The 26,050-nt window shown below is 52.5% G+C and overlaps 1 protein-coding gene across 9 annotated transcripts; it reads left to right on the top strand.

Annotated features, from left to right (window-relative positions):
* The first annotated feature begins 10,701 nt into the window (after positions 1-10,701).
* Positions 10,702-24,765, top strand: LOC118627020 (migration and invasion inhibitory protein). 9 transcript variants are annotated; one of them, XM_036257146.1, is made up of 12 exons: positions 10,702-10,716; positions 11,289-11,344; positions 12,196-12,402; positions 12,631-12,948; positions 13,172-13,294; positions 13,382-13,466; positions 15,047-15,155; positions 15,242-15,294; positions 15,969-16,098; positions 16,278-16,374; positions 17,180-17,311; positions 17,592-18,207. In XM_036257146.1, exons 3-12 carry the CDS (start codon positions 12,289-12,291, stop codon positions 17,970-17,972), a joined length of 1,542 nt encoding a protein of 513 aa, XP_036113039.1. In that variant the 5' UTR covers positions 10,702-10,716; positions 11,289-11,344; positions 12,196-12,288; the 3' UTR covers positions 17,973-18,207. The 9 variants fall into 9 exon arrangements, 8 of the variants coding, with proteins under 8 accessions (XP_036113039.1, XP_036113033.1, XP_036113036.1 ...); XM_036257140.1 differs by lacking the exon at positions 10,702-10,716 and adding an exon at positions 10,829-10,901; XM_036257141.1 differs by lacking the exons at positions 10,702-10,716; positions 11,289-11,344 and adding exons at positions 11,457-12,066; positions 21,196-21,221 and having other exon boundaries at positions 17,592-17,908.
* Positions 24,766-26,050: the final 1,285 nt, after the last annotated feature.

Here is a 26,050-nt window from a genome sequence, read left to right as displayed (position 1 = left end):
GTTGGGAATCCTTTGTGGGACCTTCTCAGTTTATTCCGCTAACTCCCTTTGCCGTAACCGAGTCTGCAGGGTAGTATTTTTAAATGACCTTAACTGGGCAGGGGAAGTTCCCTCTGTGATCTGCCTTGGTTCCTCCGCACTCTTGGGAGGAATATGATACTCTCAGAAGAACCAAAGGCGTAACTGATGTTTAAGGACCAGGAAATCTAGAGTGATTTCTTCGCAGATTTCACTATAACTCTAAACCATTTTTCACTTAAAAAGTCATGACTCAGACTGGTCCAGCCTAGTTTGCCTTCTGAGAACTTGGTTGCGACCTTTTCTTTCTCTTTTTCTTTGAAGGGCCCTCAGCAGTGGCTTCAGGCATGACTAGTCCATTTCCTGGACCCTCCACCCACCCCCTGGGCAGTGGCACCACCAAGGCCAGCACTGCCGGTCACTTTCAGAGGCCTCCACATGGTGGATGGCAGCCGCCTCCTTTCAGGCTCCCAGGCCACAAACACATCACCCTGGACACCGCGTCACGCCGCGTCCAACCGGGCAGTGTTTCTTTGTTCTTTTTTTTTTATTTCAGAGAAAGGGAGAGGGAGAGAGAGAGAGAAACCTAGGGAGACATGTCGATCGGCTGCCTCCTGCACGCCCTCTACTGGGGAATGAGCCTGCAACCTGGGCATGTGCCCTGACCAGGAGTTGAACCAGGCCCTCTCAGTCCATGGTCAACATTCGTCCACTGAGCCACACCAGCCAGGCTCTTCTTCTTTTTTCTTTTTTCTTTTTTTTGCATTTATCTTCAGATAGAACAGAAGGGAGAGAGGGAGAGAGGAAGGAAGAAAGAGAGAAACATCGATGTGAGAGAGACACATCGAGTGGCTGCCACCCACACGACCCCAAATGGGTCCGGGGACAAACTGCAACTGAGGTACATGCCTTAGCGGGAACCGATCCTGGATCTCTCTGATCCACGGGCCGACGCTCCAACCGCTGAGCCAAACCGGCCAGGGCCTGGCTCTTTTCATTGAATTTATTAGAGTCACGGTTAATAAAATTACAAGTTTCAGGTATACAATTCCACAATACATATCTGTATATCATATTGTGTGTTCACTACCCCAAGTCAAGCCTCCTTCCATCACCATTTGTACCCCTTATACCTGCCTCTTCTGCCTTTCACCCCTCTTTCCCTGACAATCCGCATGCTGTCTGTGTCTATAGCCTGTCAGTTTTTGTCTTCAAAATACATCTGGACCCTGACCACTTCCCTCCACAACCCCCCCCCCCCCGAAGCAACTCCTCTGACCCAGGTTACTGTCCCCTAACTCGACCCCTCCCACCCCGACCCTCTTGTGTTTGTGTTCAGGCAGCAGCCTTTACATCCAAGTCTGCGGAAGTGTTACCTCGGCAGGGTTCAGATCCCTCTCTCCTGCCCTGTTCCCGCACTGTGAGTGCTCTCACCCTTCAACGTGTAATACACATTCTTTCTTTTTAAATATTTTTTCTTTATTGATTTTAGAGAGGAAGGGAGAAGGAGAGAGAGAGAGAAACATCGATCGGCCACCTCCTGCATGCCCCCCACTGGGGATCGGGCCCACAACGTGGGCATGTGTCCTGACTGGGAATCAAACTGCGACTTGGTGCATGGGTCAGTGCTCAACCACTGAGCCACACCGGCCGGGCCACATGTTTTTCGTAGCAGTCACCCTCTAACATGTACTGTCACGTGAGCTCTGAAGGCTGGGATTTTGATCTTTTGTTTACTGGTGTGTGCCAAGCTTCTAAACCCGTGCCTGGCACAGGATTGGAACTCAATACATACTTGCTGACTTGAGTCCTGTCCTGCCTGGTAACAAGTTCATACATTTATCAGTCCTCTAGCATCGGGGGACAGAACAAGTGCTACTGGAAACTTCCTGTAGGTAGTGCAAGGGGCTGTTCCGATCTCAGCAGCTGGAGGAGCTTGGGTTAGATGATGTCCAAGACCTAATTTCCCAAAGTCCAGGAGCAGTCCGGCCGGTGTGGCTCACTGGTGGAGCATCGACCTATGCACCAGGGGGTCGCTGGTTCGATTCCCGGTCAGGGCACATGCCCAGGTTGTGGGCCCGATCCCCAGTGAGGCGACCAATGGATGTTCTCTCTCATTGATGTTTCTATCTCTCCCTCTCTTCTTCTCTAAAGTCAATTAAAAAGGGGGGGAGGGGAGCCCAGGGGCTTTTAGCCACTTTACCCTGACCCATAATTAGGTATACAATAAGATCCAGTACACACACACAAGTGAAACCGAAACTTTTCATCATCACTCTGCAATCCACAGATGTTTTCTCCTTTTTTTAAAAAATAGTTTTCCTTTATTGATTTTCGATAGAGAGGAAGGGAGAGGGAGAGAAAAAACATTGATGTGAGAGCAAAACAATCGGCTGCCTCCTGCATGCCCCCCACCAAGGATCAAGTCTATACCCGGGCATGTGCCCTGACAGGGAATGGAACCAGCAACCTTTGAGTGCACGGGAGGGCACCCAGCCAAGGGAACCACACTGGCCAGGGCTGGACTGGGCACTTTCGAAGACAAACGATGTCATGTGCGGACAGACTGATGAGTCGTGGATGACTCGAGGGTTTTGCCCTGGGTACATAGTAGGATGGGGAAGCTTAGGGGGAGCAGGTCAGGGGGAGAAAGAGTTCTATTTCGAACATGTTAAATTTGGGCTCCTCTTTCCTAGTTGGATGTGTGAACTTGGAGCTCAGTGGTTAGTGGAGTCTGACCAGGAGATACTTTGGGAGTCAGCTCGGTGGACAGTGCCTTGGCCGAGGTTCCCCAGAAAGCAGAGCCTAAAGCAGAGGGCTCCTGCGCCCTCATTTTATTCTGTGGAACAGCCCCAGAGGGAGGGGGAGAAGTAAAAGCAGGGACAGCCAGCAGGAGGAGGCATGGAGCTGGCTGCCACCAAATGGGACTGCAGGACCAGCGGACTGTACCCCGAGAAGCCCTGTAATGGAGTCTCAGCCCCATTTCTTTCATTTTTTTTTTTTAATCCTCACCTGAGGATATTTTTCCATTTTTTGTACAGATAGAGAGGGAGGGAGAGAGAGTGAAAAACATCGACGTGAAGGGACACATCGAGTGGCTGCCACCCGCACGACCAACCAAGGCCGGGGACAAACTGCAACCGAAGTACGTGCCCTTAGCGGAAACCGAACCCGGGTCTCTCCGGACCACAGGCCGACGCTCTAACCGCTGAGCCAAACCGGCCAGGGCTCAGCCCCATTTCTTGATGGGGAGAAACAGAAGAATTTATCCACCATCTTCTCTTCCCGCTGGTTGAAGATTTGCCCTGTGGGGCATTGACCCTCTACATTTCTGGGGTGCATATATACACGCTTGGGAGCTAAGTTGGGGCCCACGGTAGGTGGTAGAGGCATGGGCAGGCAGGGTGGGTCACTGGGAGTAATGGAGAGGGGGCTTCTACTTCCGCCCTCTGCTACCTATACCCGTGTGTTCTAGCCACAGGGGACGCAGCAGCATACCCCAGCTTCCTGGGGAACAGCTGCAGGGGATGGTCTCAGAGCTATGCCACTGAGGTGCTGGGGTTTTTCCATAAGATCAGTAGATCTTTAGTCAGATGCCCATTGTCCCCCAAATGGGTCCCCTGTTGTGAGGCAATGTGTGTACCATGTTGCTATATCAGGTGATCTAAAACCCTCAGATGGGGGTGCAGGTAGGTCAGACTGGACCGTGTCTGGAGTAGTGTCCATCAGTAAGTATAAATCACCCCTCCAGGGTGGAAGGAGGTCTGATGTGATCAATTTGCCATGGGTGGCCGGCTGGTCTCTTGGAGATCGCATATTGAGGGCTCGGCTTCAGCAGCAAGACCTACGTGATCCTGTAGGAGAGGAAGCCAGGCCACTTCACCCCAGCGTCATGGCTGCTCTGTCCTTGGACCCGCACCAAGGTGGCTGAGAGGCTGGCTGACATCTACCAGTCACGTCATCCATCCAGCTGTGTTGACCATCTACCCTGCAGCAGAGATTCTCCGATGGATTTGAAACGAGACACAAAGGTTTAACCCTTTGTGCCCCCTTCCCGTTGGTCCTCACTGGCTCATCTTCCTACCTTTTCCCCAGTTCTCCTGAGCGCCAATCTTGTCACCTTTTCTCCTAGGCTCCTGACCACCACCCAGGTTTGCCAACGCCCAGGAGATTGCGTTTATCTGTTCCTCAGCCCGTTCATCCCTCCTCGTGAATGGGTGACTGGTTGTACAGTCCACAGCTCTGTCCCCTGGGAGGGTTAACCTTGGCTCTTGCCCTTCAGGGCCACTCCTGAAAGGGTGTTGGGGCAGGAATGGCAGCGGTCATTCCCAGCTGGTCCAGACATACTGTCAAGTTGTCTGTTTACCTGCCTCACATCTTTTTTTTTTTTTTTTTTCCTCACCCGAGGACATTTTTCCATTTTTTGTTCAGATGGAGCGGGAGGGAGAGAGAGGAACAGATAGAGAGAGAAACATCGATGTGAAGGGACACATCAAGTGGCTGCCACCCGCACGACCAACCAGGGCCGGGGACAAACTGCAACCGAGGTACGCGCCCTTAGCGGGAACCGAACCCGGGTCTCTCGGGACCACAGGCCGACGCTCTAACCGCTGAGCCAAACCGGCCAGGGCTGCCTCACATCTTTTTACAGCTTTATTGAGATACCATTTATATACACTAAACGGCACTTTTTTTTTTTGTCTTAAATCCTCACCTGAGGATATGTTTCCATTTATTTTCAGATAGAGTGGAAGGAGAGAGAGAGAGAGGGAGAGAGACATCAGCACGAGAGAGACACATTGACTGGTTGCCTCCCTCATGACCCCGACCAGGGCCAGGACCGAACTGCAACTGAGGTATGTGCCCTTGACTGGAATCAAACCCGCGACTCTTTGGTCCATGGGCCAACACTCTAACCGATGAGCCAAACTGGTCAGGGCTAAACTGTACAATTAAAGTGTACCATTTGCTAAGTTTGGACACATGTATGCACCTGTGAAACCATCAAAGAATCATGTGTCCCCTTGTCATCTCTCCCCCAATCCCATCTGATCTGTCACTGTAGATTAGTTTACATCTTCTAAAGTTGGACGCATACAGTATGACTTCTGTTCCACTCGGCATAATTATTTTGAGGTGCATCCATATTTTGTATTAATCATGTGTATCATTTTTATTGCTGAGTGGTATTCATTGTATGGATATTCCACAATTTTTTATTCACTCGCCTCTTGACAGATATTTGCATTTACAATATGAACATTCATATGCAAGTCTCTGTGTGAACAATTTTTTTCCCTTGGATAAATGCCTAGGAGTAGGATAATTATACATTGGGTATAACTTCAACTGTTTTTTTTTTTAAAACAGTTTTATTCCATTGTAATTTACATACCATAAGATCCACTCATTTTAAATGTACAATTCAATCATTTTAGCAAACTTAAAAAGTTATGCAGCATTCATCACCACAATCCAATTTTAGAACCTACTCATCACCCCAGTCCCTCGCTCCCATGTGCAGTAACTTCCTGTTCCCACCCCAGACCCTGGGAACCACTAATGTATTTCTCTGTCTTTTCTGAACATTTCACATAAATGGAATTATACAGTATATGGTCTTTGTGTCTGGCTTCTTTCACATAGTGTAATGTTTACAAGATTTATCCATGTTGTAGCGTGCATCAGTACTTTGTTTCTTTTTATTGATAGTTTCCATTGTATGGACATACCACATTTAGCTTATCCATTTATGAGGTGATGGGCACTTGAATTGTTTCCATTTTTGTGTGTGGCTGTCATGAATAATGCTGCCAGAAACTCATGTACAAGTCTTTATGTGGACATGTTTTCATTTCTCTTGGGTAGATATCTAGCACTGAATTGTTGAATCATATGGTAAGTTTATATTTAACTTTTTTTTTTATCCTCACCAGAGGACATTTTTGCATTCATCTTCAGATAGAGCGGGAGGGAGAGAGGGGGGAAGAGCGAGAGAAACATCTATGTGAGAGAGACACATTGACTGGTTGCCACCCGCAGGACCCCAACCGGGAAGGGGACAAACTGCAACCGAGGTACGTGCCCTTAGCGGGAACCGAACCCAGGACTCTCTGGTCCGCAGGCCAACGCTCTAACCGCTGAGCCAAAGTGGCTATATATTTAACTTTTTAAGATACTAGTAAACTGTTTTCCAAAGTGGCTTTGTGATTTTACACTCCTACCCACAGACCATGTGGGCTCCTGCTGCCCGCCCCTTCCTCGCCAACACCTGGTATATGAGTCTTTAATTATTCATGCTATAATTTTATTTATTAAAAAAAATTTTTTTTAAGAGTTTATGTTTATTTTTTATTTATTTACTTTTTTGTGTGGTACATGCCCCTAGCGGGAACCAAACCCGGGACTCTCTGGTCCGCAGGCCGACGCTCTAACCGCTGAGCCAAAGTGGCCAAGGCTGTTCTGGACTTTCTATTCTGTTCCAATTATCTATTTGACTACCCTGATGCTAATACCACATGCTCTTGATTACTGTAGCTTTTTTTTTTTTTTATCCTCACCCGAGGACATTTTCTTTTGTTCAGGTAGAGTGGGAGGGAGAGAGAGAGAGAGAGAGAGAGAGAGAGAGAGAGAGAAACATCGATGTGAAAGGGACACATCGAGTGGCTGCCACCCGCACGACCGACCAGGGCCGGGGACAAACTGCAACCGAGGTACATGCCCTTAGCGGGAACCAAACCCGGGTCTCTCGGGACCGCAGGCCGATGCTCTAACCGCTGAGCCAAACTGGCCAGGGCACTGTAGCTTTATAATACCTCTTGAAGCTGGTAGTGTAGGTCATTTGACTTTATTTTTGTTTTCGAAATTGTTTTGACTATCTAGGTCCTTTGCATTTCCAAATGAATTTTAGAAATAGTTTCTACAAAGAAACCGGACTTTTGATTGGGAGTGCATTGAGTATATAGGTCTATTTGGAGAGAATTGATATCTTAAAATGTTTTAGTCTTTCAATTCATAAACATAGTATCTGTCCAATTATTTAATCTTTAATTTCTCAACATTTTATAATTTTTAATATGTAGATCTTATACTTTATCATCCCTAAGTATTTCATTTTCATATTTCTTGATGCTGTTTTAAATGACATTTTAAGAAAATTTCAATTTCTGATTGTTTGTTGCTAATAGATAGAAATACAGTTGATTTGTAAATCGATCTTGTATCCTGCAACTTTGCAAAACTTGTTAACGATTCAGTAGCTTTTTTGTAGATTCTGTGAGATTTTCTATTATGCTGTGAATAAATATAGCTTACTTCTTCCTTTCTAATTTAGACACCTTTATTTGTCTTATTGCACTGGCTAGAACTCGAGTATAATGTTAAAGTGGTGAGAGCAAACATCCTTACCTTTTCCTGACCTTAGGGGGAAATCGCTGTCTTTTATTACGAAATATGCTGTTAACTGTAGGTGTTGCCCTTTATCAGGATGAGGAAGTCCCCTTCCAGTTCTAGATTGTTGGAGGACTTTTAAAAATCAGAAATGAATGTTGGACTTTGTCAAATGCTGGGACATCTCTCTAAGGTAGAAGACAGATGGTGGCACTCCCACCAACAAGCACTAAGAAAGGGGGACAGTCCTTGATGGGTTTTTCTCCATCTATTGAGATGGCTTTTCTTTTCTTTTTAAATCTTTATTGTTGAATGTATTACAGATGTTCCTCATTTTTCCCCCATTGACCCCTTCCCTCCCCCCTCCCGCCTTTTCCCACACTATTGTCTGTGTTCATTGGTTATGCATGTAAGTTCTTTGGTTTATTTTTTCCCACCCCCAAACCCCTTTCCCTTTGAGGTTCTTGCTTTTCATCACTCTGAATATTTCTTGCCACTCCCTTCAAATGAATTTGTACTTCTTAATCCCTTCACCTTTTCACCCATTCCCTCAACCCCCCTCCCATCTGGCAACCAACAAAATGTTCTCTGTATCTATGAGAATGTTTCTGTTCTGCCTGTTCATTTTGTTTGTAGATTCCATTGTCGATAGATATGTATTCATTGCCATTTTGTTTGTTCATATATGTTATCTTTTTCTTCAAAAAGACCCTTCATCATTTCATATAATAACGGTTGGGTGGTGACGAACTCCTTTAACTTTTTCTTGTCTGGGAAACTCTTTATATGGCCATCGATTCTAAATGACAGCTTTGCAGGATAGAGTAATCTTGGTTGTAGGTTCTTGCTTTTCATCACTCTGAATATTTCTTGCCACTCCCTTCTGGCCTGCAAAGTTTCTTTTGAGAAATCAGCTGACAGCCTTATGGGAACTCCCTTGTAGGTAACTAACTGCCTTTCTCTTGCTGCTTTTAAGATTCTCTCTTTGTCTTGAACCTTTTGCATTTTGATGATGATGTGTCTTGGTGTGGGCTTCTTGGGGTCCATCTTGTTTGTGCTTCCTGGACTTGTATGTCTGTTTCCTTCACCAAGTTAGGAAAGTTTTCTGCCATTATTGTTTCAAACAGGTTTTCAATTTCTTGTTCTCTCTCTTCTCCTTCTGGCACCCCCAAGATGTGAATGTTGGCATGCTTGAAGTTGTCCCAGAGGCTCCTTACACTATCCTCATTTTTTCGGATTTTTTCTTTTTGCTGTTCTGATTGGGCATTTTTTGCTTCCTTATATTCCAAATCGATGGTTTGCTTCTTGGATTTATGTACTCTACTATTGAATCTGTGTAAATTATTCTTTATTTCAGTTAATGCCTCCTTCATTTCTGACTGTGCATCCATCATTTCTGACTGGTCCTTTTTTTATGCTCTTGAGGCCCTCACTGAGTTCATTGAGCATCCTTATAAGCAGTATTTTGAACTCAGCATCTGTTAGGTTGCTTATCTCCATTCGCTTAGTTCTTTTCTTGGGGTTTTGTTCTGCTTTTTCCTTTGAGACCTGTTTCTTTGTCTCCTCATTTTGGCTGCCTCCCTGTGTTTGTTTCTGTGTATTACTTAATGAGAGGTATGGGGCTAGCTGAGACCAGATGCTGCTTGTTTGAAAGAATTTCGGATCCAAGACAGGCCAATCCTATGGTTAAGCAACTGGCAACAGCTTGGGTGGACCTGAAAGTTGTGTGGGGTGGGGTGGGGCGGGGCCTCAGGGAGTCACCAGGGCGGGGCTACCAGTGTGAGCCAGGTTGCTGGAGTCCCAGATATGGCGGCTCTCTGCTGACCCAGGGAAGGGCTCACCAAAGGAACAAAACCTCTGACAGCAGTTTGTCCCAGAGAAAGCCCCCTCTCCAGCCCTCACTTCAGTGCCAAACAGCTCAGTTCTTCCCTGTATGTCTCTGGCACCCCTCGAGCTGCCTCCCCTCCAAGCTTAGAGGGAGAGAGTCCGACAAGTCCGTGCTCGGGACCTTTAAGGAGCTGCCTGGGGCTCCAGACGCGTCAGCTTCTCTGAGCCTCTGTTCCCGCTGGTTTTTCCAGCCAGAAGTGATGGGGATTCTCTTCCTGGCACTGGAACCCTGAGCGAGGCATCTGGTGTAGGACGGGGACCCCTCAGTCCTCAGGGAGGACCCTCCCAGCCGAGGTATCCTCCTGATTTTTATCGGCCACACGTGGATATGGGACCAGCTCATCCGCCTCTGCCCCTCCTACCAGTCTCGATGTAGCTGCTGCTTTAATTTCGTAGTTGTAGGACTTCCATTCAGCTTGATTTCAGGTGGTTTTAAATGATGGTTGTTCTGTAGTTTAGTTGTAACTTTGGTGTGGTTGTGGGAGGACGCGATACCGTCTTAACCTACCCGCCACCTTGACCGGAAGTCCGAGATGGCTTTTCTTTTTGTCTGTTAATTTTGAGAAAACATTGGTTGATTTTTAAATGTTCTGGGCAAGTCACTTCTCTCATGGCCTCGTTTTTTGGGTTTGTGTGTGTGTGAATGGGACCATCCGCCCTGGCAGGATAGCTCAGTAGGTTAGAGCGTCGTCCCGGATATGCCAAGGTTGTGGGTTTGATCTCTGGTCAGGGCACATACAAGAAGCAACCAATGTGTGCATAGATAAGTGGACCCACAAATCTCTCTCTAACAAATGGACCAACAAATCGATGTCTCTCCCTCCCTTCCTCTCTCTCTAAAAATCAATCAATAAAATAAAAAACACACACCTTAAAGCACATTTATGAGGCTGGCATGCATTGGCATATGGAAAATACCTGGCGTATAGTAGACACTCCATATACATTTACTCCTAGTTTACAGACTGTATCCACTTCTTACCCTGCCTCTCCCTGCTCTAAGTAGGGACTCTTCATTCTAACCTTCCTCCCAGTGTATACTCCAGTGCCTCTTGGCACAAAGTAGGGACGGTAAATACTTGAAAATAAGTATGAAAGAATGGGTCTCCAGCCACCGCCCACCGCACTCCCCCAGGTTATTATCTCACGGCTGCATCTCACTGCTTAGGAGCAGCATCAGGTCCAGACCCTGAACCTGCCTCCGCCAACCGCGGCACAGCTCGAGCCCGCCCCATTCCGAAAAAAAAAAACCCTCGGAAGTGGACCAATCAACTGTTTAGCAACGCTGTTAGTCCCGCCCAAAAGTTGAAACAGCCGCTTCCGAACGCGGAGTAACGTTCGCAGGCGCGTCCCCGCCCCGCCCCCTATCTGGCCAATCAGGGTGGCCGCTTCGAGCCCCGCCCCCGGCCGGCTTCGCAAAGGGTGGGCCTGGCCGAGCTCCCCGCGCGGGCGGCGTCCCCGGGCGCTGATCCGTAGCTTCCGGGTGGCGAGTGCCAGAGTGTCTGGGCCGGGGATGGGGTGGGGGCGGGGGGAAGGGCTCGGCAGGGCGCCCCGCATGTGCCCCCGCGGAGGGTTCGGGGGCCGCGGTGGGAAAGATGGGTTTTACAGTAAGTGCCACGGCGGGCTGAGCCTCCCTTTCCCGGGGCCCCGCCCCGCGTCCGCCGGCTCCGCCCCCGCGTCCGCCGGCCCCGCCCCCGGCGCCGCTGCTGCCCAGTGTCTCTTGAACGTTGCCCTCCCGTTGCATTTGCGCGGCCTGCAGCTTTCCGCTTTCCAGAACCGGGCTGGAGCCGGCGGAGGGCAGTGCAGGCTGTTCTCTTGGACCCCGTGCGAGACGTAGTCTCCGATCAGAAGGGCGGGCGCCGGGACTGCGGTCGCGGATCTGGCTGTTTGTCCCCAGAGCGTCGTCCGTACTCGCATCTCCCCTGTACCCCTTCCTTGCGGGGCAGTGGGAGGGGGCGGGTGCCAGGGTAAGTCTGGCTTCTCTGTGCTTGTAGCCGCCTGCAGCCGGGCGCCGAGGAGGCCCCCCACCCCAGGTGTGGGCGAGTCCCAGGTGAGTGGGTGGGAGGGCTGGGCGGGGTTTCTGAGAGTGGATGTCAGACTGGACCCAGAGTTACAAAGGGATAGAGTGTATTGGAGGAGCCTTTCTGTTCCGGGGAGTCTGGGCTTGGGGGGGGTCTGAGGGAGGTCGGAGGCCCCTTCCCCTAGTCTGCAGAAACTCCTTCCAGAGGCATCTGTGTATCCCCGAGCCTGGAACCCTGGGCTGGCGGGTGGCGTGGCCAAGGCTGGAGTAGGAGGAGGCAGCTGTCCAAAGGCCTGCGTGACCATGGACCCTGGAGCTAGATTTGGGTTCAGCTTCTGATGTTGCCACTTACTGGCTGTGTAATTTGGGGCAAGTCGCTTAACTTCTTTGAACGTCGGTTTCTTCATTTGTAAAACGAAAAGGAAGCAGGAAGAGCAGGCAGGAGAGAGGCAAGAATCCCTTCAGGAACCTGCTTTGTGTTGGATCCACAAGTTAGAATGCCTTATGTTTGTAGAATTGTTTTCTGTAAATCAAACCGGTCTAATTTCACAGTTCAAGTTGTTAAAGGGGGATTGCTCTCTTGTGGCACGTAAGGAAACACTCTGGACAGATGAATAATAATGGACATGGATTGCATGCTTACTGTGTACCAAAAACGACTGAGATTTAACATGCATCACCTCATTCAATCCTTACAGCAACCTTATGAGGTAGATGCTGTTATCATCTCTGTGTGGCAGTGTGACACCGAGGCAAGGAGGGGTTCAAGGGACTGAACCAATTGCCTGAGACTGCACAACTGGGGCGTATCAGAGCGAACCCAGGCTTTTGGCTCCACAGGGCAGCCTCCTGAGCCCTGTGTCATGCTGTCTTGGCTTCAGGTAGCAGAGCTGGGCCTGGAATTCAACCCTGAGGGCTCCCTGCAGCCCAGGAGTGAGCGACATCGCTGTGGGAAGCCAGATGATACGCCTGGGATGGTGGAGACCAAGGACCTGGCGCAGCTGCGGCAGCTCAACCTGGAGCTTCTGAGGCAGCTGTGGGTTAGACAGGATGCCATGCGGCGGTCGGTGGCCAAGGCGGCCTTAGAGGTGGGTGTCCGCCTTGGGAACTCCCAGAGGGCGAGAGGGGCTGCTAACCCTCAGGCCAGAAGCCAGACCTCCAGGGTCATCTTATTGCTGATGAGAAAACAGGTCCAGCAAGGGAAGGGCCTGGACTGGGACACTGCAGAGGCTGGAGCAGGAGTGAGGACCCAAACCTTTATGCCTAGTACATGGCAGCTGGGTGGATGACTGCATAACCTGGTCTCTCTGTTCTAGTCAAGCCTGGACTTCAGCAGCAGACATGACTCAGAGATGCCATCGTCCCAAAAGACATCCCCAGTGGTCCCGAGAGCCTCCAGCCCTCAGGATGCCAACCAAGGTGATTCCTGCGATACGTCCTCTCCTGGCGGGGCCAGCTCAGGGTCAATCTCTCTCCCACCTGCCAAGTGCCAATACCAGGAGTCCCTGAGCCGACAGAGGCCCTGCTTGCCACCGTTGCTGTCCACCTCAGACTCAAGTGACCCAGAGCGACCCGCAGAGCTGGAGGCACACGCCCCAAGGTTCATCCTGGATCAACAAAGCAAACCATCCAAGGTAACATGGGAGAATGGGGCATCTGTTGATGGGGGCTCCCATGAAGCTCAGTTTCCCTGTCTGACAAATGCATTCATGGGCAGGCTCCCTTGCAAGGTGAGAGTCTGTCCAGGAGATACCTGCGAATCATGTCCAGCTCAGCCTAAGTGCTGGATGAGCGATGATCGTTAGTTTCTCAGCCTGCACTTTGGGAAGAAGGTAATGAGCCTCACCCATTGTATAGATGGGAATACCAAGGCATAGAGGACACACTTATTCACAGTCACACCTAGAGATGAGCGGGGGCCATATGCTCTATATTTCAGCTCCGGAGCCCTCAGCCAAGCCCTGGGGTCCATGTCAGTGTGTAAGTTAAGACACCTTTTCTTCTCCTAAGCTCAGGCCTCCTCTGGCTGGGCTTGCTGGCCTAACCCTTCCATCTTTGCCTCGGCAGCCAAGTGTGACCTTCGACAAGGAGTCCCCAGTGCCTGAGAGGAGCTGGCGCTTCAGACCCTACCTGGGCTATGACTGGATTGCAGGTACGGCCCGCCCCACGCACACACCTTGCCTGAGAGTCGGGGTGGAGGCCCCCTTGCCTACACACCTGCTTGAGCCCCAACCCAGCGCTGCTGCAGCGTGTCTGACTGGCCCACCCTCCTCGGTGAGCACCTCTGTACCATGTCTCCTCTGTCAGCCCCTGGCACAGTGACAGGCTCAGAGACTGCTCAACGTGTGCTTGTCTGGACTCCCCTGTTTTTTGTTTTTCTTTATTGGTGTTAGAGAGAGAGGAAGGGAGAGGGAGAGATAGAAACATCGATGAGAGAGAACATCGATTGGTTGCCTCCTACATGCCCCCAGTGGGGATTTAGCTCACAACCTCGGCATGTGCCCTGACCGGGAATCGAACTGGCGACCTCTTGGTGCATGGGTCAAGTGCCAATACCAGGAGTCCCTGAGCCGACAGAGGCCCTGCTTGCCACCGTTGTGGCTCCACCACTGAGCCACACTGGCAGGGCTGGACTCCTCTGTTTTTTGGTTTTTTTTTATCCTCACACGAGGACATTTTTCCATTTTTTGTTCAGATAGAGCGGGAGGGAGAGTGAGGGGGAGAGAGAGAGAGAGAGAGATACATCCATGTGAAGGACACATCGAGTGGTTGCCACCCGCATGATCCAACCAGGGCTGGGGATAAACTGCAGCCAAGGTACGTACCCCTAGTGGGAACCGAACCCGGGTCTCTCTGGACCATAGGCCAATGCTCTAACCGCTGAGCTAAACTGGCCAGGGCGACTCCCCTGTTTTTATCTCTGCCTCCTCCTCCCTCACCCGAGTTCTAGACTTGCATGTCTGGCTATCTTCTCTATGTGGCACATTAGGTATCTCAGATGACTTTCATGTCCAAAGGCAGGGTCGTGATTTTCTTCTTACTTGCAGTCTCTCCTATCTTCGTAAATGGCAACTCTAAGTACCTAATAATTAGTCAGGTCATAACCTTGGGAATCAACCCTGATTTCCGTTTTTCCTTTCTACATAGTTCTCTTCCCGACCACGAGCACATCCTGGTAGCCCTGCCTTCAGCATATTTCTAGCATCCAACTACTTCTCTCCACCAGCATGCCTATAGTCACCTCCTGACTGGTGGCCCTGCTTTCCCTCCCCTTACAGCAGCCCAAGGGGGAATTCTGTAAAAATACATGGCTGATCTGATTGTGTCACTCCTTGTCCCCAAGCCTGGGCTTCCCAGCCTCAGCTCCACTCTCATCCCTCATTCCCCTCCAGCCACTTTCACCTCCTGGTTGTTCCTCAAATACACTTCTGCCCCAGGGCCTTTGCACTTGCTCTTCCTTCCGAGAGTAGGGGCTTTGTCTAGTTCACTGCTCTTTCCCCAGCACATAAAACTGTCTGGCCCATAGCAGGAGCTCTGTACATACCTTTTGCATGGGCGATTGGCCATGTATCAGGGTAGACAGACACAGACAGAACCAGCAGTCACAGTGAGTGGAAGGTCCCTTTCAGGTCAGGCCTGCTGGGGGTGAAGCAGGTGGACTGGGATGCCAACACTGAGTGTCCCTTAAGCCTTGACCAGTGGCCACACAGCAGCTTGCTTTGCCCACTTCAGAGTCTCTGGACAACAGCTCGCCCATCAGCAGCAAGCCTGAGGCCTTCTTCTTGCAGCTGCAGGAGTTCCGGGAAGCCAACAAGGAGGACTGCATTCACAGTGAGCCCGGGTGAGTCGGCCCGGCGGGTGGGGGCGGGTGGGGGCGGGAGCCCCGGGACCCTGGTGCCAGCCTGCTCACCCTCGTCGCTCTCACAGACCCCAGTGGCCAGACCCGCGGGAGAGCGACGGCGCCCAGAAAGACCACGAGTGTGAGTGCGAACCCTCTGGGCCTGGGGAGGCAGCTGGGGTGTTGGGGACTCAGGGAGGCCTGGTGTCTGGACAGGGCAGAGCAAGCCCTGGGTGACGTCCGGGAAGCTGAAGCCTGGCCTCGTGGGGATGAGGGTCGGTGCTGTGTCACCCCACCTCCCCACTCCCCAGCAGCCTTCATTTTTTTCTCAGCTGCCTCCTGTCCTGTGTGCCCCCACCTCCCACACCCCCCTTTCTGCACGCGTCACTAGTAGAGAGGTGTCCCGGCTCAGTCACATGAGTGCGCGAGTCTTTGCTGTGGATTTGCATGTGCAGCGTACACTGTGCATATGTGTGTGTAAGGGGTGTTTGTGTGAACATATGTGTGTGCGCCCTGTGTGTATCCACGAATGTGATAGCCATGCTTTGTGTAGCACACATGACATTTCCACATGTGAAGGTGCTGGCCAGTGTGTGGCTGTGTGCACCCGTGTGCCGTGCTTGAGTAGGAGTCCATGCTCTGTTGTGTGTGTGAGCCCAAGTCCGTGTGCATGCTGTGTGTGTGTGCACGTGTACACCCTGTGAGTGGCGGGGGTGCTGTTGGAGGGGTGGGCGGGCCTGTGTGGTTGGGGGCAGAAGGGGCCCCGGGGTTAGGTTTCTGGGCTGAGGGGTCTGCTCCTTCTCATGGGCCTCCCAGGTGTGTACTGTTACCGTGTCAACCGGCGCCTGTTTCTGGTGCCTTCGGATCCCGGCACCCCCTGCCGCCTGTGCAGGACACCACGGGACCAGCAGGGCCCTGAGACCCTGGCAGAGCCAGCGCAGGTCAGGTGAGTGGCCAGAGCAGGCAGGACACCTGGGGGCATCCTTGGGGGCAGGGGCAGCGGAGGAGGGGATCAGAGGCTGGGGCCCACCAGTTTGAGGGAGGGAAGGAAGGATGGGCCTGGGGCTGTGGCCCCACGGCAGCCGGTGGCCTCCGCAGCCATGCCCCACTGTCACCCCTGCCCAGGGTGAGCGTCCCACTGTCCATCCTGGACCCCCCGCACCGCCACCGCATCCACCGGCGGAAGAGCTTTGACGCCTCCGACACGCTGGCCCTGCCCCGGGTGAGCAGCCACATGGGACCTGGGTGGGGGTGGGGGTGGACTGACCCCTGACTGGCCCAGTGGCTGTGCCCAGGCCACACAGTGAGGCTGAGCTCAAAGAAGGTGAGCACCCAAATCTCTGGAGTCCAGGCGGCCACTCCCACCACCTGTGCTCTGCTTGTTCCCCGAGGGAGGCGGGCACCCCCCCTCCCCGGCGTCCAGGAGTGTCTGCCCACACGTTGTGTAAATGGGCCCTGTTTATGGAACTTGTGTGTGTGCGTGCGCAGTCCTGTGGGGGATCGTCTCCTGGGGCCCCACGGCAGCTGAGTGCAGGCCCTGCAGTCCCCCACTTTATAGATAAGGACACTGAGGCAGAGGGGCGGTGACTCCAAGGTCAGCCTGGTGGGAAAGCTGGGATTTGAACCCAGGTCCTCATGCTTCTGTAGTGCCTCCCTCCCATAATGTATCCAGGGTGGACCCCAATCACTCCCAGTTGAGGTTGGGGGAACTGGGCCTGGGGGAAGAAGGGATGCCAAGGAAAGTCAGTTTGCACATCTGTAAAACGGGCACAACACACTGTCCTCAGGCTTGTGAGGTGAGGCGGGGCAGGGGGCATGGGGCAGCACCTGGCACACAGGAAGTGCTCCGTGTCCACGGCCTTCCCTCCACCCAGCTTGGGTCCGAGCCAGGGCCTGGGTGAGCAGGGTTCGGAAAGACAGGCCCGCTGGGTGGTTGCAGGCCCCTGCCTCAGTCTGCAGGGGCCACCATGACTGACTGTGGAGAGCAAGGGGCCAGGCCAGGTGCCTTGACCCCTTGCTCTCCACAGCACTGTCTGCTGGGCTGGGACATTCTCCCTCCAAAATCCGAGAAAAGCTCAGCCCCCAAGAGCCTGGACCTCTGGTCCTGTGTCACCTCTGAGGCCCAGCCCCGGAAGCACTCAGCCGACCTCTCCCACACGGTATGGTCCGGGCTGCCCCTGGGAGGGTCAGATGCCCTGGAACAGGCCTGGGGACTGTTGAGTCCTGGGGGCAGAATTGGAGTGTCTCCCCACCGGGGCCCATCCCCATCTCCTGGCCCTGACCCAAGCCACACTTCCAGGCTCCAGTACTTCCCACCAGCCACCCCATCCCACCCGAGACGGTGACCCCAACTTTAAGATCCAGAAGGGGATGAGGCTGGAACTGGGGTGACCTGTCCCCAAAGTGGCCCCCCCTGATACCTCCTTCTTCACCATCTAGGCCCTGCCAATGCGGGTCCCGCCCCCAATCTGCTCAGAACCCCCGGTGCCCCCGGCTGAAGCCCGAGGATCGGCCACGTGGAGGAAGACAGTGCCCCTGCCATCCCCTCTGGCCTTCCCCTCTGGGGTGCCCACGAGAGAGGACCCCTGCTCAGAACCCCCGGTGCCCCCGGCTGAAGCCCGAGGATTGGCCACGTGGAGGAAGACAGTGCCCCTGCCATCCCCTCTGGCCTTCCCCTCTGGGGTGCCCACGAGAGAGGACCCCTGCCTGGCCTCCGCTGGGGGTGGACTCAGGCCCCACCCTCCTAGGTCGGGCAGGTGGGTAGGCCCAGGCCTATCTCCTTCCTGGGTTCAGGAGGGGGTTCTCGGGGGTGGGAGGTAAAGGCATTCTGGGATGTGTTTGGAAATAAAGCTCAGCTCTCTGAGCCCCAGATTCCCACGTGTGCGGGGTCTGTCCTGCTGATGTTCTCAGTGCCCAGGGGGTGCCCTGGCCTCGGCCTGCCCGCCCCTCACCTGGGGAGACACTTCTGACAGCTGTGCTGAGCGGGCGGAGCCAGTGCCCGAGCGCGGCTCTTTGCGCGGCTCCAACTCTGGGTAGGTGGCCTTCCAGGTGGGGTGAGGGTTCCCAAGACACGTGAGGTCAAGGTCAGTGTTCAAAAGCGATCTCTGCTCTAGCCAGTTTGGCTCAGCGGTTAGAGCGCTGGCCCTTGGGCCAGGGGGTCATGGGTTTGATTCTGTCAAGGGCGTGTGCCTGGGTTGCGGGTTTGATCCCTGGCCCTGGTCAGGGTCATGTGGGAAGCAATCAATCAATGTGTCTCACATCAATGTTTCTCTCTCTCTCTCTCTCCCAGTTTCTAAAAAAAAATAAAATAAAATAAATGGAAAAATATCCTCAGGTGAGGAGTAACAACGACAACAACAAAAAGCCATTTTAGCGAGGTGCTTGGGGTCTCATGCTGTGCCCTGTAGACCAGGCTGATGTTTCGACAGTGGGGAGTAAGCGAGCGCTCCCCTCCTTGGTCCCTGATACCAGGGTCCATTCATAGAGGGACTCCCTTGAAGTCCCTGGGTCAGGTAGCTCCTTCTCCCCTCGCTAGCCCAGCCCCAGAAGCCATGGGTGCCCCAGAGGGATCAGATGGGGACACTGAGGGCCAGATGGTGAGCTGGCGGCAAGGTTGGTGGGAAACCCAGATCGTCCTCCTAGATTAATAAGCAGCACCTGTCGCCCTCCATACCTTGAATGATGAAATTCCTGTTTTTCTAAGATAAAAATGGGAACTGAAGCCCAGAGAAAGCATGTGCTTTTTCTGAGGTTTCTCAGCAGAGTTGTGGAGCTAGGGCTGTGGTCTCTGTGGTTCCTGCCTAGAGCTCATGAAGCCCTGCGATCCTTTCCCTTCCCATCGTGCACAGCACGTGTACTAGGGTGCACAGCACGTGTACTAGGGTGCACAGCACATGTACTAGGGTGCACAGCGTTATGCTGCAGTAACAGATGAACCCAGAGCCCAGTGGTTCAACATAAAGGCTTATTTTTTGCTGACTTGCTCACACTACTTTTTTGTCATGGGTCACTTGCGGCCTGTGTTGTTTTTTTTGTACATGCCCTTAGCGGGAACCGAACCTGGGACTGTCTGGTCCGCAGGCTGACGCTCCAACCGCTGAGCCAAACTGGCCATGGCTGGCCTATGTTTTTGACATTGTCTCTTGGGGACCCAGGCCAATGGAGGCTCTACCCTGGATGACATCACCTGTTGCTTCAACTCAGTAATCACATAGCACATAGATCACTTCTGCTTATGGTTTACTGGCCAGAGCTGGACACCTGGGCCCTGCCTGCCAGCCTGGAGTTGGGACGTGGAGGGGGCTTGTGGGATTTTTGGTGAGCATTACTGTCCTCCACGCCGTTACCTGACTCCCACAGGCTCTGTCCACGCGAGCCCCGGGCCCAGGGCAGCAGAGACCACTAGCAAAGGTACTACAGATTCTTACCTAGAGTTTTCCCTCACTGTGGGGTTCAAACCTCAAGTGCCTTCAGTGGCCAGGCAGGTAAGGCGACTGGGCGGGGGAGCTCAGGGCCTGGTGAGCATGTGTGCCCTCCAAAGGCTTTCAAGTTGAAATGCCTGTGTGATCCCAACTAGACATGTCTGTGGGCAGATGCCACTGCAGGTCATGGTTTGCTGCCTGATTCCAGGACCTGAAGAAATAGTCTCTTCCACATGTCATTTTGTTGTTAATCTTCACCCGAGGATATTTTTTCATTGATTTTTTTAAAGGGTGGAAGGGAGGGAGGGAGGGAAAGAGAGAGAGAGAAATATTGATGTGAGAGAGACACATGGATTAGTTGCCTCCTGCACATGCCCTGACCGGAGCCAGGGATCGAACCTGCAATTCAGGTATGTGCCCTTGATTGCAATTAAACCTGCGACCCTTCGGTCTATGGGCTGATGCTCAAACCACTGAGCCAAACTGGCCAGGGCCACTTGTAATTTTTTAAAATTAATTTTGAATTGTGTAAAACATACATGACATACAATTTACATATACATGACATACAATTTTTATACATACAGTTTAGTGACATTCTTGTACAATCATTCCCAGAATTATTTTCGTCTTGCAAAACTGGAGCTTCATATCCATGAAAAAACAACTCTCCATTCTCCTCCTGGTCCCTGGCAGCCATCATGCTACTTTCTGTTTCTGAATCTGACTGCTCTAGGGACCTCAAATAAGTGGAATCATACAGTGTTTGTCGTTTATGGTGACCAGCTTATTTCATTTAGCATAATGCCCTCAAGTTTTATTTATGTTGTAAGGTGTCAGCATTTACTTTTTTTGTATCTTAATCCTCACCCGAGCATATATTTTTTCATTAATTTCTGGATAAAGTGGAAGGGAGGGAGGGAGAAAGAAACATCTGTGTGGGAGAGACATCGACTGGTTGCCTCCCTCACGACCCCGACCAGGGCTGGGGACCAAACTGCAACTAAGGTACGTGCCCTTGACCGGAATGGAACCCACGACTCTTTCGTCCACAGGCCAATGCTCTAACCGCTGAGCCAAACTGGCCAGGGCAGCATTTCCTTACTTTTTAAGGCTGGGTAGTATTTCATTGTATGGATCTACTATTTATTTATTTATTTTTATCCTCACCCGAGGACATTTTTCCACTTTTTGTTCAGATAGAGCGGGAGGGAGAGAGAGAGAAAGAGAAACATCGACGTGAAGGGACACATCGAGTGGCTGCCACCTGCACGACCAACCAGGGCCGGGGACAAACTGCAACCGAGGTACGCGCCCTTAGCGGGAACCGAACCCGGGTCTCTCAGGATCTCAGGCCGACGCTCTAACCGCTGAGCCAAACCGGCCAGGGCTGGATCTACTATGTTTTGTCTGTTCATCCACGAGGGACTCTTGGGTTGCTTTTCACCTTTCGTTGTTGTGAACGATGCTGCTGTGAACACAGGTGAACATCTGTTTGAACCTCTGCCTTCAGCTCTTTTGGTTGGATAGCCGGAAGTGGAGTTGCTGCAGCAGGTGGTAATTCTAGGTTACTTTTCCGAGGAACCACTGTTCTGTAAGTCCTCTCTTACTGTCTTAGATAGGTTCTGCGACTTTAAGTGAAACAAGCATGATGAAACCAATTTTACCACAGGCTAACGGATACCAACAAGAGGTGAGTTCCCACGGCGTCTCACCAGCATAGGGATGAAGGGACGTTATTCGAGGACGTGTACTGTATAGCATCCACAGCGGCACAGTCCCTGCCAGCAATGCCCAAGGGTTCCAGTCTCCCCGCCTCCTCACCAACACGTATTTTCTGCTCGTTTGATAATGCATCCTCGTGGGTGTGAGCAGTATCACTGCCGTTTTGGTTTGCATTTCCTTGATTAGCGATGTTGAACATCTTTTCCTGTGCGCCTACGCCATTCTTGTGTCGTCTTTGGAGAGAGGTCTGTTCAAGTCCTGCGCCCTTTTTTGAATAGGGCTTTTGTGTTCTTGTCTCACATACAATTTTAAGTCAAAGATGCCCGGCCAGTGTGGCTGAGTGGTTGAGCATTGACCCATGCAGCAAGAGGTCGCTGGTTCGATTCCTGCTCAGGGCACATGCCCAGGTGGTGGGCCTGATCCCCACTGGGGGCATGTAAGGTGGTAGTCAGTGTTCTCTCTCATCGATGTTTCTCTCTCTCCCTCTTCCGTCCTCTGTCTCTCACATTAACAAAGAAAACATATTTTAAGTCAAAGAGTCTGTGTGTCATGATTTTGTTAGGAATTCTGTGGGCAGAGAATGCTTTGGAACCCTTAAGCCTCGGACAAAGAGAACAAAATTCACAGCTGAGATTAATCTTGAAGTTCAGCTGATGCAGAACAAGACACATATGTTTCCCATAAAAGTTTAGATTCCATTACGTGGTCTGAGCAGTGGCTTCCCTGGAAGGGCAGTTCTGAGAATTGAGCCAGTTTCCGGTCCCTTTGCTTTTAGCCCCATGGTCAGGAGGCCACAGCCCAAGTCTCCAGACTGCGTTTCACCAAACCTGTGGCATCGCCGATGGAGAGCTCACCCTGACTTTGTAGCACCAGGAGGAATGCTGCCCACTCTGACACCGGCTGTGAGGAACGCTAACTTCAGAGATGTTCAAATGTGAAATAATTTGCACCTTAGAATTAACGAGATGCAAAAAAAGGTCATAAGCCTAAGAACTCTGGTCTTTTTGTATACTGGGCTCTGTGCACCCCGCTGGGCCCCTCCTGGGGCCGTCTGGAACTCGGCTGGAGTGGGGAGAAGGCCACCTTCTGACCTCCGGCTGCCAGCCCGCGGATGCAGCGTGGAGGTGCTGGAGAAAGCCGGCCTCGGGCTCTGTCTTGCCCACGCTGCGTTTCCAGAGCCGCTCCGTATGACTGCCTCAGTTTGGGGACTAGGCTTTTTCAAACCTATCGCCCCAAGAATGAAGGCCCCAGGCAGAGAGGCCCCGGAACAGAGCCCATGTCTTCTAGTATTGCCTCATTCAACCTGCACCTGCCCCTCGCAACTGTCCATGCATGCCACGTTGCCATTCCTAATTCTGGGCCCTTCCCTCCCTCCCACTTGGGGTTTAGGGTCTCTTCCTATCCGCCACCCTCACCACCTGCAGCTCCTGCTCGCCTTCCGCATCTCCACAGTCTTCCCTGCAGCCCCGGAGCCCTGATCCATCTCACCCGGCGCGCACTCCACCTCCCTGCACGTCCATCCCGCCCTTCCGTGCTATTAAATGACGGGCTGCGAGGCTCATTGCTTAGTGTCTCTCCCCTGCTAGAACTGAAGCTCCATGACAGCAGAGATGTTTTTTCCCTTGGATTCTTTTTTTCCTGTTTCATCTAAAGTAGTGGCTAAACCATTTCAGGGTTTGGCTCTCTCCTCTAGCACGGTTTCCCACCTGCATCACAAAAGTGATGCGAAGGATGCTTTAATTTCTCTGAACCGAAGGGGCCTTGTAGTTGGGCAGACACCTAGTATACCCTACATGCTTCTCCCCCTCCTCCAAATTAATAGTGTTGTTTTTGTTTGTCTCTTCCAAGTACGCAGCATAAATCCCAAAGGAAAAAGCGAGATTACCTACTTCTTCTGAAAGTGATGTCTCGTGTTCGTCATTTAGAAATAAGAACAGAGGGTCTGATTCTTCGTTACCTGTGTCACAGCATAGAAACCGGAGCCCACAGGGCATTCATTCATTCATGCACTATTCATTCACTCGCCACCGAGGCCCTGAGCTCCTACCGTGTGCCAGGTACAGTTCTAGGCTCTGCAGACACAGTGGTGAGCCAGACACCGGGGACCTGTCCCCGCAGAGCCCCCATGCTAGTGCTGGAACGTGGACAAACAAGCCAACACTAAGTGTGTCCGGTGGCACTAGTACTGGGAAGGAAGCGGAGCAGGGCCTGACCACCGCTTCCTTCCACATCTCACCTGTGCGCCTCACAGGGAAGCCTGCTGGCTCCCCCTGGCCTCCAGGGCCGTCCACACTGCTCTCCCTCCGGCCGAACTCCTACTCAGGCCTCAGCTTCCGTGTCCACTCCTCACAGGCCTTCCCGATCCCACAGACCTGGAGATCTATGTGGGGAGCTGGGGCACCCTGAGTCTGAGGCCCTGCCTCTGTGTACCCATCCTTTCCTCTGCTACACTCACTGGTGAGATCCTTGAGGGCCGGAAGCGAGCGAGGCCCCAGGTCTTGGGAAGGGGGAGGCCACACAGCCCGGGGACCTGAAATGAGCGTGTCCCAGGAGCTCGGCCCCCGAGGGCTGCAGCTGCTCTGGCCATTACTGGTTTTCAGTACATCATGTTGTCCTGTGTCGCAGGCAGATCCTGGGGCTTCGGCCTCCAGGGGTGGGAGGTGGGGAGTGACGGGGGACAGCTGTGACATCCCCATCCTGGAAACGTCTGCACCTGTCATCAGCTGTGAGCCCCAGCGCCTTGCCTGCAGGTGCAGAGACCCTTCCGCTTCCCAAAGAACGGAAGGCTCTCCTGCTGGCCACCCCGAGGGTGACTCTCGCTAGAGTGGAGAGTGGCCACAGCTCTTCCTCCCCCGTCCTCGGGGAGGTGGACCGGACATGGTCCAAAAAAATGAAACAATGTGTTGTCCAGAATGGGTTCTCCATGTGCTTTTTTTTTTTTCTTTTATCCTCACCCGAGGACATTTTTCCATTTTTGTTCAGATAAAGGGGAAGGGAGAGAGAAGAACAGAGAGAGAGAGAGAGAGAGAGAGAGAGAGAGAGAGAGAGAGAAAGAGAGAAACATCAATGAGAAAGGGACACATCGAGCGGCTGCCTCCCGCAGGGCCGGGGATGAATCGCAACCGAGGTACGTGCCCTTGACCAGAATCGAACCTGCAACTCATTGGTCCGCAGGCTGATGCTCTAACCTCTGAGCCAAACCAGCCAGGGCTCCATGTGCCTTTTGAACGTAGCGTTCTGATATTCTGAGAATTCACAGCATTTGGTGCGATGAACACTTCTGTCGGTGCCAGGCTCGCCCCGAGCTTGCTGGCCCAAAGTGGGAGGCGCTTCGGAAGCTTAATCTAGCAGAGGGGCACGGAGCGTGGCGGCAAAGAGATCGGGGTTCAGCTCAGACCCCCCACCATTTGGCTGACTGCAATCTCGGGCAGCTGTCTAACCTTTCCATAGGGGTCTCATCATCCGTCGAGGGGGTGGGGCCAGGGAGAGGCGAGCGGAGCAGCGGCGAGTCCTGCACATGGGCCCACCCAGAAGAGGGCCAGTGATCACGTGGGCTGTCCTCAGCTCTTCCTGCCCCCACCGCACCCATCATACCTGCCCGCCCTGGGTTCCCTCGCTTGCCGGAAAGCAGAGTATCAGAATCAGGTAATTGATAGAACTTGCTGCTCGCTCCCAGCCCGTGGTTGGTGGGGGCTCCGGCGAAGCGTAGTGGCAGTGGGCAGAGCAGTCTTGTCATCCGTGATGCGGTGACCAGCACACTGACAGTGTGAGGAAGATGGGCTGAGGCTGTGCAGGAAGTCACGAGGGGAAACCTGGGCTTCACGATACCATCTGTGGCGGTGGGAATGGCATGAGGTTGGGTCTCAGTGAGTGGGCACATGATGGTGGCTTAGGTGGCCTTCGGGGACATCCCCCGTCATGGCACCAAGCTGAGCCCTGACCACGGCACTCAGCTTCTCTTTTGCTGTGGTTGAGGGTGCCGGGCTTCTCTCTCCACACCCAGAAGCCCACAGCACAGCCTCTGAAACTCAGCAGAGTCCCCTCTGCCTCCCTCTGACCCCACAGGGCACCAGAGGACCAAGTGCTCTAGGTCCCAGCTCCCATGGCAAAGACTGTTGTAGGCCAGCCAGGGCTGCGACTGACTGCATCTCAGCCTGGAGAGGAGGAGAGATGGGGCTTTGAGAATTCTCCAGATTTCAGAGCTGATGCGGGGGATCCTTCCTGCCTCCAGGGCTACGGGATCAGAGAACCCCAGGCCCCTTCTTTCCACGCCCAACTAATTCTGACGAACTTCCCCTGGCGTTTCTTGGCAGAGTCTGGCAGGAGAGGGGGACGTGGCACGAGGAACACTCCCGGATCTGTGGGATCAGTGCCCGCTGAATGGACAGAGCACTGGACCAGGGGCCGTGGGCCCAGGGTTCGGAGCAAGTCAGTGGGCCTCTCTGAACCTCGGTTTCCTCGTCTGTAAAATGGAGACTATAATACTACTTACCTTATAGCGGTGTTTTGAGGGTTATAGACATCAGGTAATGAAATGCTTAATGCAATAATTGTCACTTAGTACATGCTTAATACATGTGAGGGAAGGTTATTATCCCCATTTTACAGAAGGAGAAGTTGAGGCACAGAGAGGTTAAGTGACTTGCGTAAGGCCACACAGTTAGTATGTGACCAGCTGGAATTTGAACTCAGACCATCGTGAACTCCAGAGTCCATGCTTCTAACCTGCACCATGGGCCCCTCAGTGATACA

The sequence above is a fragment of the Molossus molossus genome, unplaced genomic scaffold (genome assembly GCF_014108415.1).
Source record: "Molossus molossus isolate mMolMol1 unplaced genomic scaffold, mMolMol1.p scaffold_m16_p_12, whole genome shotgun sequence".
Classification (NCBI taxonomy): domain Eukaryota; kingdom Metazoa; phylum Chordata; class Mammalia; order Chiroptera; family Molossidae; genus Molossus; species Molossus molossus.
This window is presented reverse-complemented; position numbering and strand designations above follow the sequence as displayed.

Excerpts from the sequence above, each read along its gene's own strand:
- LOC118627020 (XM_036257139.1), top strand. The coding sequence starts at position 11,935 with ATGGACATGGATTGCATGCTTACTGTGTACCAAAAACGACTGAGATTT. Across the intron at positions 13,467-15,046 it reads GGGCTATGACTGGATTGCAG|AGTCTCTGGACAACAGCTCG; the intron begins GTACGGCCCGCC and ends TGCCCACTTCAG. Across the intron at positions 15,156-15,241 it reads TGCATTCACAGTGAGCCCGG|ACCCCAGTGGCCAGACCCGC; the intron begins GTGAGTCGGCCC and ends TCGCTCTCACAG.